This window comes from Cebus imitator, unplaced genomic scaffold (genome assembly GCF_001604975.1).
Source record: "Cebus imitator isolate Cc_AM_T3 unplaced genomic scaffold, Cebus_imitator-1.0 Scaffold18, whole genome shotgun sequence".
Taxonomy (NCBI): domain Eukaryota; kingdom Metazoa; phylum Chordata; class Mammalia; order Primates; family Cebidae; genus Cebus; species Cebus imitator.
Window position 1 is genome coordinate 4,566,529 of NW_016107333.1, and position 12,037 is coordinate 4,578,565.

General features: G+C 40.7%; 1 protein-coding gene across 1 annotated transcript in view; it reads right to left on the minus strand.

Annotated features, from left to right (window-relative positions):
* RPN2 (ribophorin II) overlaps positions 1-12,037 on the minus strand; it is a 64,145-nt gene that overhangs the window by 18,674 nt on the left and 33,434 nt on the right. Inside the window, exon 8 of the mRNA XM_017512381.2 lies at positions 9,186-9,291. Within this exon, the coding sequence (XP_017367870.1) occupies positions 9,186-9,291 (106 nt within the window). The remainder of the gene's footprint in view (positions 1-9,185; positions 9,292-12,037) is intronic.

Sequence of the window (12,037 nt, forward strand, 5' to 3'; positions counted from 1 at the left end):
AACATCTTCACTAAGAGGGGCTAATGCCAGTAAATAAGAAATTTAAAAATTAGATTAAAATCAATGTAAATATCCAAAAGAAACAGAAAACATGTTAAATTTCTGAATTAAAATCTGAGTTTGAATGTGCAAATTATGCAAACCCAAGGCACTTTTATGTGCAAACAGATCTACAAGCCTTCCAAATATTTGATAGGTCTAAATGTAACACTTAAGGAAATCCTTGCCAAATCCACTGGTTTATAGTCTAAGTCAGGATCAAGGAATAGAGATAAAGGGCTGGGTAAATAATTGAAGGATAACTTTGGCAGTTTCCTAAAATGCCAATACTGAGGTGTGACAACCTCAAATCAAGGCCAAAGAAGAAAAATTAAAAAGCGATAAAAATATCTATCAAGTAATTCTTTCTAACAGCCTTCTTTCCTGCCTCCATAATAACTATTTTATGACAACAGCCTCAATTATCATGTTGAATAGGGGTGTTCTGTTTTGCTTAAAAAATATATATATATACATATATATATATATTTATATTTATATAAAGATTTATTACTAGAAGCTATAAGGATATTACCATCTACTTTTGAATACATAGCCACCTATTAGCAGGATTACATTTAGCAGCATTGCCTGTCACTGAGTCTAGGCAACTGGGTGAATTATGGCAGTGGAGGAGGAGGGAAGATGGTCCATCAGGCCGAATAGATGCCCCCAAGGAGGAGCTAGGAATTTCTACTTTGGCTCTATGGGTTCTCTGCTGAGTTAATTGTGTTACAAGTCATACAGGGCTTAGAACCAGAGCAAGCTTTCCTGCATAAAGCACAACCCGACAGACACTGACATCATTTCCACTGGAGGACAAACCGGAATGGAAAGTTCAGGCAAAGAAGTACCCAAGAGCTTTGATCAGACACCCGCTGAGGACACTTTCCCTGTAGTATGCGGTGCACCTAGGTGCAGGCAATACACAGAGATGGCAAGAAATCCTTCCTGTCCCATATACAAACCGTAATTATAATAAATCAGGTTGCTGCTTTAATGCAGGGATGTACAAAGTGCTACGAAAGCACAGGAGAAGGAACTGTGACCCAAGTCTGCCCATGGGTGCCTCCAACTAGGGAAACATTCCATACATAGCAAGAAGAATAAGGAGGAGGCCTGATGGGCTTAGCAGCCCTCCAATTTTGGGAGAGGTAGGAGGATTAGCAGTATTCCGTGCTATAAAAATAATTGGTCTTTGTAATTAACTACTCTGCAATCTTCATCAACATTAACTAGATAATTCCCTGGTTATTCCTGTAACTCATTCTCTTAAGAACTCATTCATTTAATTTGTAAATGTGATCTTCCTACTGAAATGTCCATAAACAGGAGACTAGCTGAACAAAGAATGCTATGTGCATATTATTGATTACTATGGAGCAATTAAAAAGAACAAACTAGGCCAGGCATCGTGGCTTGTGCCTGTAATGCCAGAAACTTTGGGAGGCTGAAGCAGGCGGATCATTTGAGGTCAGGAGTTCAAGACCCACCAATATGGTGAAACCCTGTCTCTACTAAAAACACAAAAAAATCAGCCAGGTGTGGTGGTGCGAGTCCCAGCTACTCGGGAGGCTGAGGCAGGAAAATGGCTTGAACTGGGAGGCAGGAGTTGCAGTGAGCTGAGATCATGCCACTGCACTCTAGCCTGGGTGACAGGGCAAGACTCTGCCTTTAAAAAAAAAAAAAATTACGTGTAAGGTCTTCAATGTCTCCTAATGATAGTGATAAGGAAGCCATCAGCTTTTAGGTTTTCACCTAGAATCCTGACTCTAAACTCTCAGCACTAACTTGGCCACTAAGGCCTGCTAATCGGGATCCAGCTTCGTGTTTGTCCTAAAGACATCCTGAGCATCTCCAGACAATGCAAACACATGGAGTGAGCAAAGGGCAAGCTGCAGTGAACTTGCATCATTTTTGGTTTGCTCTCAGCCCTAATTTTAAAAGGTTTCCTAAGTTACAGCTTTCTTTGTTGCACAGAAACACTGTAGGGCTGTTCTTAAATAGGGAACAGTTTAAAACAAATCCTTCAGCTCCTAAAATCTCACTATAAATGGGTCTCTGGAAACACTCAAAAGAAAAGCATTTTTATGCTACTCTTTTAAAGCAAATTTAGAAATAAAAATCATAACTTTTTCCAAAGGCTTCTTTTTTTTTTTTTTTTTTTTTTTTTTTTTTTGTTTTTTTTTTTTTTTTTTTTTTTTTTTTTTTTTTGAGACGGAGTTTCGCTCTTGTTACCCAGGCTGGAGTGCAATGGCCCGACCTCGGCTCACCGCAACCTCTGCCTCCTGGGTTCAGGCAATTCTCCTGCCTCAGCCTCCTGAGTAGCTGGGATTACAGGCATGCACCACCATGCCCAGCTAATTTTTTGTATTTTTAGTAGAGACGGGGTTTCACCATGTTGACCAGGATGGTCTTGATCTCTTGACCTTGTGATCCACCCGCCTCGGCCTCCCTAAGTGCTGGGATTACAGGCTTGAGCCACCGCGCCCGGCCCAAAGGCTTCTTTTAAAGAGTTCCGTGTAGGATCCCTGTTGATTACCTGCTTCTTACTTCTAACCAACACTGTAGGATTCGTTTTTACAATAGGAAAGGGACTTATTTCTCCACTTTAAGTGCAGCTAAGCCTGCTTTACACTGGATCATGCTATTCCTTTCTTTGCCTGCACCACATGCCACATACATCTCAAAAAATGTTTTAATGCCAGGAAATGCAGTCTTTCTGCTGGGAGTAATAACACCCCTGTTTAGCTTATTACTGTCAAAAATGATGGTGCATTAGGGGCAATTAATGCTAATGAAAGCTTCCAAAACCCATGCTTCCCCTGACAGCCAGTCCAATGTCAATGAGGGCTATTACAGGACTTCCACACCAAACCACCCTTAATGCACTCTGACCAATGTGTCGAGCATCTCTTGGGAGGACAAACAGGACCCAATGACCTGCTCTGAGCCTCTAAGTGTGACTATTACTGAAATTACAAAGAAAAGTTGCATCTATGGCAAAGGTCAGAGCTGACTCACTCTCTCCCTCTCTCCTTGCCTCTCCCTTTCTCTCTTACACACACACAAACACACACACTGCGTGTACACGTGCGCAAACACACACACACACACACACACGCACACACACACACACACACACACACAGAGTTCTAATGTAATAAGGAGGGAGAGAGAAGATTTTGTAATGCTTACTCCATCACCAGGAAGGAAAAGGACAGCAAATGGCCTCAATAGGGCCTTATTATCATTGCATGAACAACAGCTATTAGCCATTTCTGCTATTTTGTACCTAGATAATTTTCCCAACAATCATAGAAACACTTGGACAAACACCAGATTTGATGTTACAAAAAGCCAAGCTGTTACAGTAATCAAGACAGCATGGTATCAGCATAAGGACAAAAATACAGATAAATGAAATAGAATTATGAGTCCAGAAATCAACCCTTACATTTATGGTCAAGTGATTTCCACAAGGATGTGTCAAGGCAATTCATCAGGGAAAGAACAATCTTTTCAACAAATGGTTCTAGGACAACTGCAAAAGAAGACTGGACTCCTATGTCACACCACACACAAAATTTGACTCAAAATGAATCAGAAACCTCAGGGTAAGAGCAAAAGTATACAATTCTTTTAAGAAAAGTAGTAAATCCTCATAACTTCGGATTAGACAATGGTTTCTTAGACATGACACCTAAGGCACAAACAACAATAACAAAAAATTTTAAAACGACTTCATCAAAATTAGAATGTTTTGTAAAAGACGTCATGAAAGTTAAACTACAACCTCAAACTGTGAGAAAATATTTGCAAATCATGTATCTAACAAGGAAACTCGAGCCAGAGAAACTCTTACAACTCAGTAATACAAAAAAGATAAAAGGAAATAAGAGGTGTACAGAGTGTGGAAGAAAAAAAGACCAAGAACTTTTTTTTCAATGGATGATGGATTTGAAGAGACATTTTTCCAAAGAAGATATACAAGAAACCAATAAGCACATGAAGAGATACTCAACATTATTACTCATCAGAGAAATGCAAATCAAAATCATAATGAGACACCACTTTATACCCACTATGATAGCTAGAAACAAAAAGTCAGATAATAACAAGTGCTGGTGAGGATGCAGTAAAATTGGAACCCCCACACCATACAACTCAGGAATTCTATTCCTAAGCATATACCTCGAATAACTGAAAACAAGTGTTCAAAAAAAAGTTATATACAAATGTTCACAGCATTACTCATAAGCACCAAAAAGGAAAAATACCTCAAATGTCATCGCCTGATGAGTGGGTAAACAAAATGTGATCTATCCATACAATGGAATATTATTTTGCCATAAAAAGGAATAAAGTACTAAGACATGCTACAACATGGATGAACCTTAAAAATATTAAGAGAAAAAACAGAAAAACCAGTCACAAAAGGTAAAAAACAATATGACTCCATTTATACAAAATGTCCCAAATAGGCAAACCATAGAGACGAAAAGTAGAAAGTAGGAGAGAATGGGGAGTGACTGCTAAAAGATACAGCATTGCTTTCCAGGGTGATAAAAATATTCTGGAATGGCCTTGCAGTAAGGGTTGCACAAGTCTGTGAATATACTAAAGACACTGGATTGCATAGTTTTGTTTTGCTTTTTCGAGACAAGGTGTCAGCTGGCAACAGCCCGGGCTAGGGTGCAGTGGTGTGATCACAGTTCACTGCAGCCTCAAACTCCCAGGCTCAAGAAATCCTCTTGCCTCAGCCTCTCAGGTAGCTGGGACTACAGGTACACACCACCATACCCAGCTAATTTACTGTTAAATTTTTGGTAGAGACGGGATCTCCTTGTGTTGCCCAAGCTGGTCTCTAACTGCTGGGCTCAAGTGATCCTCCCATCTCGGCCTCCCAAAGTGCTGGGATTACAAGCATGGTGGCTCATGCCCAGCCTGAACTTTTAATTGGTAAATTTTATGGTATGAGAATTATACCTCAATAAAGCTGTTATTAAATCAATAAATAAAAGCTAAGTCTCAGCTGGGCACAGTGCCTCACGCCTGTAATCCCAGCACTTTGGGAGGCCAAGATGGGCATATCACCTGAGATTAGGAGTTCAAGACCAGCCTGGCCAACAGGGTGAAATCCCATCTCTACTAAAAATACAAAAAAAAAAAAAAAATTAGCCTGGCATGGTGGGGCACATGCCTGTAATCCAGCTACTCAGGAGGCTGAGGCAGGAGAATCACTTGAACCCAGGAGACAGAGGTTGCAGTGAGCCAAAATCATGCCACCGTACTCCAGCCTGGGCAACAGAGCAAGACTCCATCTCAAAAAAAAAAAAAGGCAAAGTCTCGCCCCTTTTCTTCCTCTAAGTGGTGTTAGATGGAAACCAAGCACTGAAAAAATAAGATTTAGTCTCCACCCATAGGCATTCTCAGCCCAGTGAAAAATCAATGCAGGTGGTGGTTCACGCCTGTAATCCTAGCACTTTGGGAGGCAAAGGTGACAGATCACTTGAGCCCAGGAGTTCAAGAGCAGCCTGGGCAACATGGCAAAACCAGTCTCTAGAAAAAAATACAAAAAATTAGCTGGGCATGGTAGTGCATGCCTGTAGTCCCAGCTACCTGGAAGGCTGAGGTAAGAGGATCACGTGAGCCCAGGAGATCAAGGCTGTAGTGAGCTGTGATTGTGCCACTGCGCTCCAGCCTGGGTGACAGAATAGAGACCCTGTCTCAAAAAATAAAAAAAAGAAAAAGAAAACAATGCATATAAACAAACAATGGTAATATAATGCAGTAAGTATAATCGTAGGGTGTAAAATACTACAGCAACAAAAATGGACTTCAAATAGACTGAAGCCCTAAATATAAGGAGGAAAACAACTTTAAAAAGTGTTCAGAAAACACTGGAGGACCAGGTGCAGTGGCTCATGCCTGTAATCCCAACATTTTGGGAGGCCGAGGTGCGTGGGACATTTGAGGCCAAGAGTTTGAGACCAGCTTGGCCAACATGGCAAAACCCTGTCTCTACTAATAATGGGAAAATTAGCTGGGAGTGGTGGCATGCACCTGTAGTCCCAGCTGCTTGGGAGGCTGAGGCATGAGAATCGCTTGAACCAGGGAGGCAGAGGTTGCAGTGAGCCAAGATTATGCCACTATATGCCAGCCTGAGTGACAAGAGGGAGACTCTGTCTCAAAAATAATAATAACAATAATAATAAACAAGAGGCCGGGCGCAGTGGCTCACACCTGTAATCTCAGCACTTTGAGAGGTGAAGGCAGGCAGATCACCTGAGGTCAGGAGTTCAAGACCAGCCTGACCAACACAGAGAAACTTGTCTCTACTAAAAATAACAAAATCAGCCCAGTGGTGGCGCATGCCTGTAATCCCAGCTACTCTGGAAGCTGAGGCAAGAGAATCACTTGAACCCAGGAGGTGGAGGTTGCGGTGAGCCAAGATCGCACCATTGCAATCCAGCCTGGGCAATAAGAGCAAAACTCTGTCTCAGGGGGTTAAAAAAAAAGGAAAGGAATAGGCAGGGTAGGGTGGCTCATGCCCGTAATCCCAGCACTTTGGGAGGCCAAGGCAGGTAGATCACCTGAGGTCAGGNAAAAAAAAAAAAAAAAAAAAAACAAAGAAAAAGAGAAAACACTCAACAGTATCTTTTTGACTTTGGGGTAGCAAAGGATTATTGTAAAGAAGATACAAAAAACACAATCTAGCAAAATACTTATATTTTATTTATTCATTTTTTTGAGACAGAATTTCACTCTGTTGCCCAGTATGGAGTGCAGTGGCACGATCTCGACTCACGGCAACCTCCGCCTCCCAGGTTCAAGTGATTCTCCTGCAACAGCCTCCGGAGTAGCTAGGATTACAGGTGCAGGTCACCATGCCCAGCTAATTTTTGTATTTTTAGTAGAGACTGGGTTTTGCCATATTGGCCAGGTTGTTCTTGAACTCCTGGCCTCGAGTGATCTGCCTGCCTTGGCCTCCCAAAGTGTTGGGATTGCAGGCGTGAGTCACTGTACCTGGACCTAGGAAGATTTTAAATTAGGCTTCATTAAAATTAAATTTTGTGCATCAAAAGATGCCATAAAGCAATTCTAGGGGAAGATATCTAATGCTCACAACTAAATATATATCACTCCTAAAAATCAGTAGACTAAGAAACCAAAAGAAAATCAGGCAAAGATATAAAACAATTCACAAGAAAGGAAACCTAATTGGCTACTAAATACAAAAAAAAGATGTTCAACCTTACCAGCAACCAAGGAAAGATATTAAAACAACAAGATACCTTTTCATATGCATCAGACTACCAAACCTGAAAATACCAAATATTGGTAAAAATATGGAGAAAACAGCAATTTGGTGATTATAGCAACAAAAACTCATGGAAAATACAATCAGAGGTGGAATCAATAGGACTTGGTAACTGACTAGGAGGCAGAAGTGAAAAGAAAGGAAGGGGTTAAGAACAACTGTGAGATATAAGCCTGGCATTTAAGATGGCTGGCAGTAGAGGAAAGGAAGTTTCAAGAAAAAAAAAAAGGAAAAAAAAAAGAAAGAGCTTTCCTTTTAATATTTTCAGTTGCAAGTAAGTCATCTTAACGAAGGAAACTAACATTAAAAGAATGTGGATTTGAAAGGATCAAGGTACACGCTACAATAGCTTCTATCCAAATTTTGTTTTACTGAATGGACGAGGATCAGATGTCTCATGCTCAAAAGGTCATACATGAGGTAGAGAGATTCGAGTTTCAGAAAACATCTTCCTTTCTGTCAAACTTTAAATACAAGTGTTTAATCTCCCTATGGGAAGTAATGTCTCGCTTTTGAAAAGGTCAAAATTTCAAGCTGTCTACTTCTGTCATTAAAAGAAAGCAAGTGTCACAGGAGCCAACCTGAGGAGCTCTCCAAAGGCCAAAACCTAGGACAACATGAGCAACAAGATAAATGACAGTTATAGATCACAATGCATACAGTAAAATAAATATCTATGATGCAATTACTGTAAACATGTGAATTATAGATATGTTATAAACACGTTATGATAAAGATTTATTGCAGTTATAAATAATTGAATAAACAGGATAAAAGACAGTTGTTTTCTTACAGTAGAATTCCAATTTTAAAAATGTACAAGAAATGAAAGAGAAAATCACTCTCTGGCAAACAACAGAGTAATAACTATTGCAGACAAGACCATTATGATACTTAGAGTCTCAAAGCATTGCCCAACTAGACACGTAAATACAAGCAGAAAGACAGTAACTTTACAGCAGAAAACCTAGCACACAATCACCTTACTCAAGTGACCAAGGTTAATGTGACCCATAATGAGACATACCAACATCATATACTTCTTGCTCTGAGTAGGACAGGGCATTACTTTTGGGATAGAATTGCAGAAAATGCATGACCTGAATCTGATCATGAAGAAACACCAGAAAAACCCAAACTGAGAGACATTCTACAATTTGAGAGCCAGTCCTCTTCATGTGTCAGGGTCATGAAAGACAAAGAAACTATCTTAAATTGGAAATAAGAAAGTAGGAAAATATGTAGCTCATCTTAAATAAACTTCTCTAAAATGGTTAAAATGGGAGCCACGGTGCTGGACGGAGTAAATTTCAATTAGCTGGGAAAAATACTAATGTGAACTACCTCACTCCCACAAAGCATCAGGTAAATAAGGCTTTCTATTTTTAAAGACACATGGATCTTCGCCCAGCTAGCATTAGCTAAACATCTGAAACAGTCCATTACGAAAGATGACCAATTTTTTTTATCCTCTACCCAAATAGCTTCATTACAGTGTTATATATGTGTCACTTGAAGCTTTTTGTCGCCTATTTGGCATCATGCACTTTTCTAAACCCACCAAAGCCTACCACACAGAACACTTTTTTAAGATGTTAAACCTCAGTGGAATTATGGGTGATTTTCTTTTTCTACCACCTAAATTTCATGTAAGTTAGCAATGCTAAATTATAATGGAAAATGAAAAACTTACAAATAAAAGAAAATCCACTATGACCAAGTTCTTGATTTACTGCCTTGGCTATGTCTGTCAAATAGCAAAGATTGAATGGAGCCATTTCCTTGGATACATTAACATGGCAATGGGAAGGAAAACACCTACCTCTACAGTATTTGCAATGTAACGGTTGTCACCTTCAACTTTGACAAGGAAGTCATAATAACCACTGGAAAATTTGACGTTCATGAAGTTTAGTTCAAAAACATCCCTGTAAAGAATGACAACAGGCTTAGCAAGAACTCAGGTAAGAAAGTCACAGATATAACAAACAGGAACTACAAAATGTCTCCTAGAGACTGTCCAAGGCTAGCCCACTCCTTCCCTTTTTGACTTCCTACCCCACTTGGACAATCTTGTGCCTTTTATTTTATTTTGACACAGGTTCTCACTCTGTTGCCCAGGCTGGAGTACAGTACAATCACAGCTCACCACAGCCTCAAACTCCTAGGTTCAACTCATCATCCCAACTCAGCCTCCCCAGTAGTTGGGACGGGAGGCATGCATCACCACGCCCAGAAAAATTTTGTAGAGACGGCGTTCCGAGAGCAAGTGATCCACCCGCTCAGCCTCCCAAAGTGCAGGCTGGGGCATGAGCCACCATGTCCAACCCTCGAGCTTAATCGTATATTACAATGTGGAGAAAACTATCTAAAATGAACACTCCTAGGTTTCCAACGTTTTCTTTTCCTTTTCCTTTGTTACTCCCACACTCCTAAAATTCAAACTCCTTCTGGTAGCTTTCCACAATGTAATGTAAAATTGGGAAGTTTACAGTATGATCCTGATGATGTTTCACGGTGACAACGACAAAAATGTAGAAGAAAATACTCCAAAATGTACAAAGAGGTTGGTGTAGGATAGTATAATTGGGGCTAATTTTTTGGTATGATTTTTACCTTTCTGTGTATTCTGAATTTCTCAAAAAGGACATATCTTACTTTTATTTAAAAATATTTATTTTTATTTTAAAGGGGAAAAAAACGTAGAGAGTTCCTAACTCTATCGCAAAATCTCAGTATCTTTTACCGCTCCACTGATACTTCTAAAAGCGATTTTGCTTTTTAATTTCACATATTGCCTAAGAAATGCATTTTCTCTCTAAAACTGAAAACTCCTGATCTCAGTAACTTAATAATTTAACACTTCTAAAAGTTCCACACAGGCCCAGTGGCTCACGCCTATAATTCCAGCACTCTGGGAGGTAGGGGCAGGCAGGTCACTTGAGGTCCGGAGTTCGAAACCCGCCTTGCCAACATGGTGAAACCCCGTCCCTACTAAAAATACAAAAAAATTAGCTGGGTGTGGTGGCGGGTGCCTGTAATTCCAGCTACTTGGGAGGCTAAGGCAGGAGAATTGCTTGAACTCGGGAGGCGGAAGTTGCAGTGAGCCAAGATTGTGCCACTTGTACTCCAGCCTGGGCAACAGAGCAAGACTCCGTCTCAAAAAAAAAAAAAAAAAAAAAGTTCTATACAATTAGCTGGGAAAAACACTAATTCATATAAAAATTGACCCTTATTTTTTTTCTTTTAGAGACAGGTCTTACTATGTTGCCCAGACTGGTCTTAAACTCCTCGATTCAAATGATCTTCCTGCCTCAGCCTCCAAGTAGCTGGAACTACAAAGTACCTGCTACTGTGCCCAGCTTGACCTTTAATTAATTAATTATTATTTTTTTTTTTTTTTGAGGCAGAGTCTCCCTCTGTCACCCAGGCTTGGAGTGATATGGTATGATCATGGCTCACTATAGCCTAGACCTCCCAACCTCAAGTGATCCTCCTACCTCAGCCTCCCAAGTAGCTGGAACTATAGGTGAGCCACCATACCCAGTACATTTGGCCCTTAATTTTTTTAAAAAATTACACAGCAATAATATGCAGCCATTAAAAATCATTGTAAAGACCAGGTGTGGTGGCTCATGCCTGTAATCCCAGCATGTTGGGAGGCTAAGATGCAAGGCTCACTTGAGGTCAGAGCCTGTAATCCCAGCTACTCAGGAGGCAGAGGCAGGAGAATCACTTGAACCCAGGAGGTGGAGGTTTCAGTGAGCCAAGATCATGCCATTGCACTCCAGCTTGGCAACAAGAGCAAAACTCCGACTCAAAAACACAAAACAAACAAAAAAATCATTGTAAAAGAATATTTAATCCTGTAGAAAAGTGTCTGTGGCACGCTGTTACATATAAAGCATATCCTAATTTTTTTTTAATTTTTTAAAAAATCAGAGATGGAGGCTGGGCATGGTGGTTCACACCTGTAATCCCAGAACTTTGGGAGGCTGAGGCGGGTGGATCACTTGAGGTCAGGAGTTCATGACAAGCCTGGTCAACACAGTGAAACCCCGCCTCTACCAAAAATACAAAACTTAGCCAGGCGTGGTGGCATATGCCTGTAGTCCCAGCTACTCGGGAGGCTGAGGCAGGAGAATCGCTTGAACCCAGGAGGCAAAGGTTGCAGTAAGCCGAGGTCGCACCACTGCACTCCAGTCTAGGTGACAGAGCTAGACTCCCATCATTCATACATACATACATATATAAAAATTAGAGATGGGTCTTGCTATTGTCCAGGCTGCTCTCAAAATCCTGGGCTCGGGCAATCCACCTACCTCAGTCTCCCAAAGTGCTGGGGTTATAGGTGTGAACCCCATGCCTGGCCCTTAATTGAATTTTTAAAATTTATTTACATACACAGAAAAAAGACTGTCAAAAAAATTATAAAATATTAGCAAGGCAGGGCACGGTGGGTCAATTCCAGCACTCTGGGAGGCTGAGGCAGGAGGATCACCTGAAGTCAGGAGTTCGAAACCAGCCTGGCCAACATGGTGAAACCCTGTCACTCCTAAAAATACAAAAAATTAGCCAGATGTGGTGGTGGGTGCCTGTAATCCCAGCTATTCAGGAGGCTAAGGCAGAAGAATTGCTTGAATCCAGGAGGCGGAGGTTAGAATGAGCTGAGAT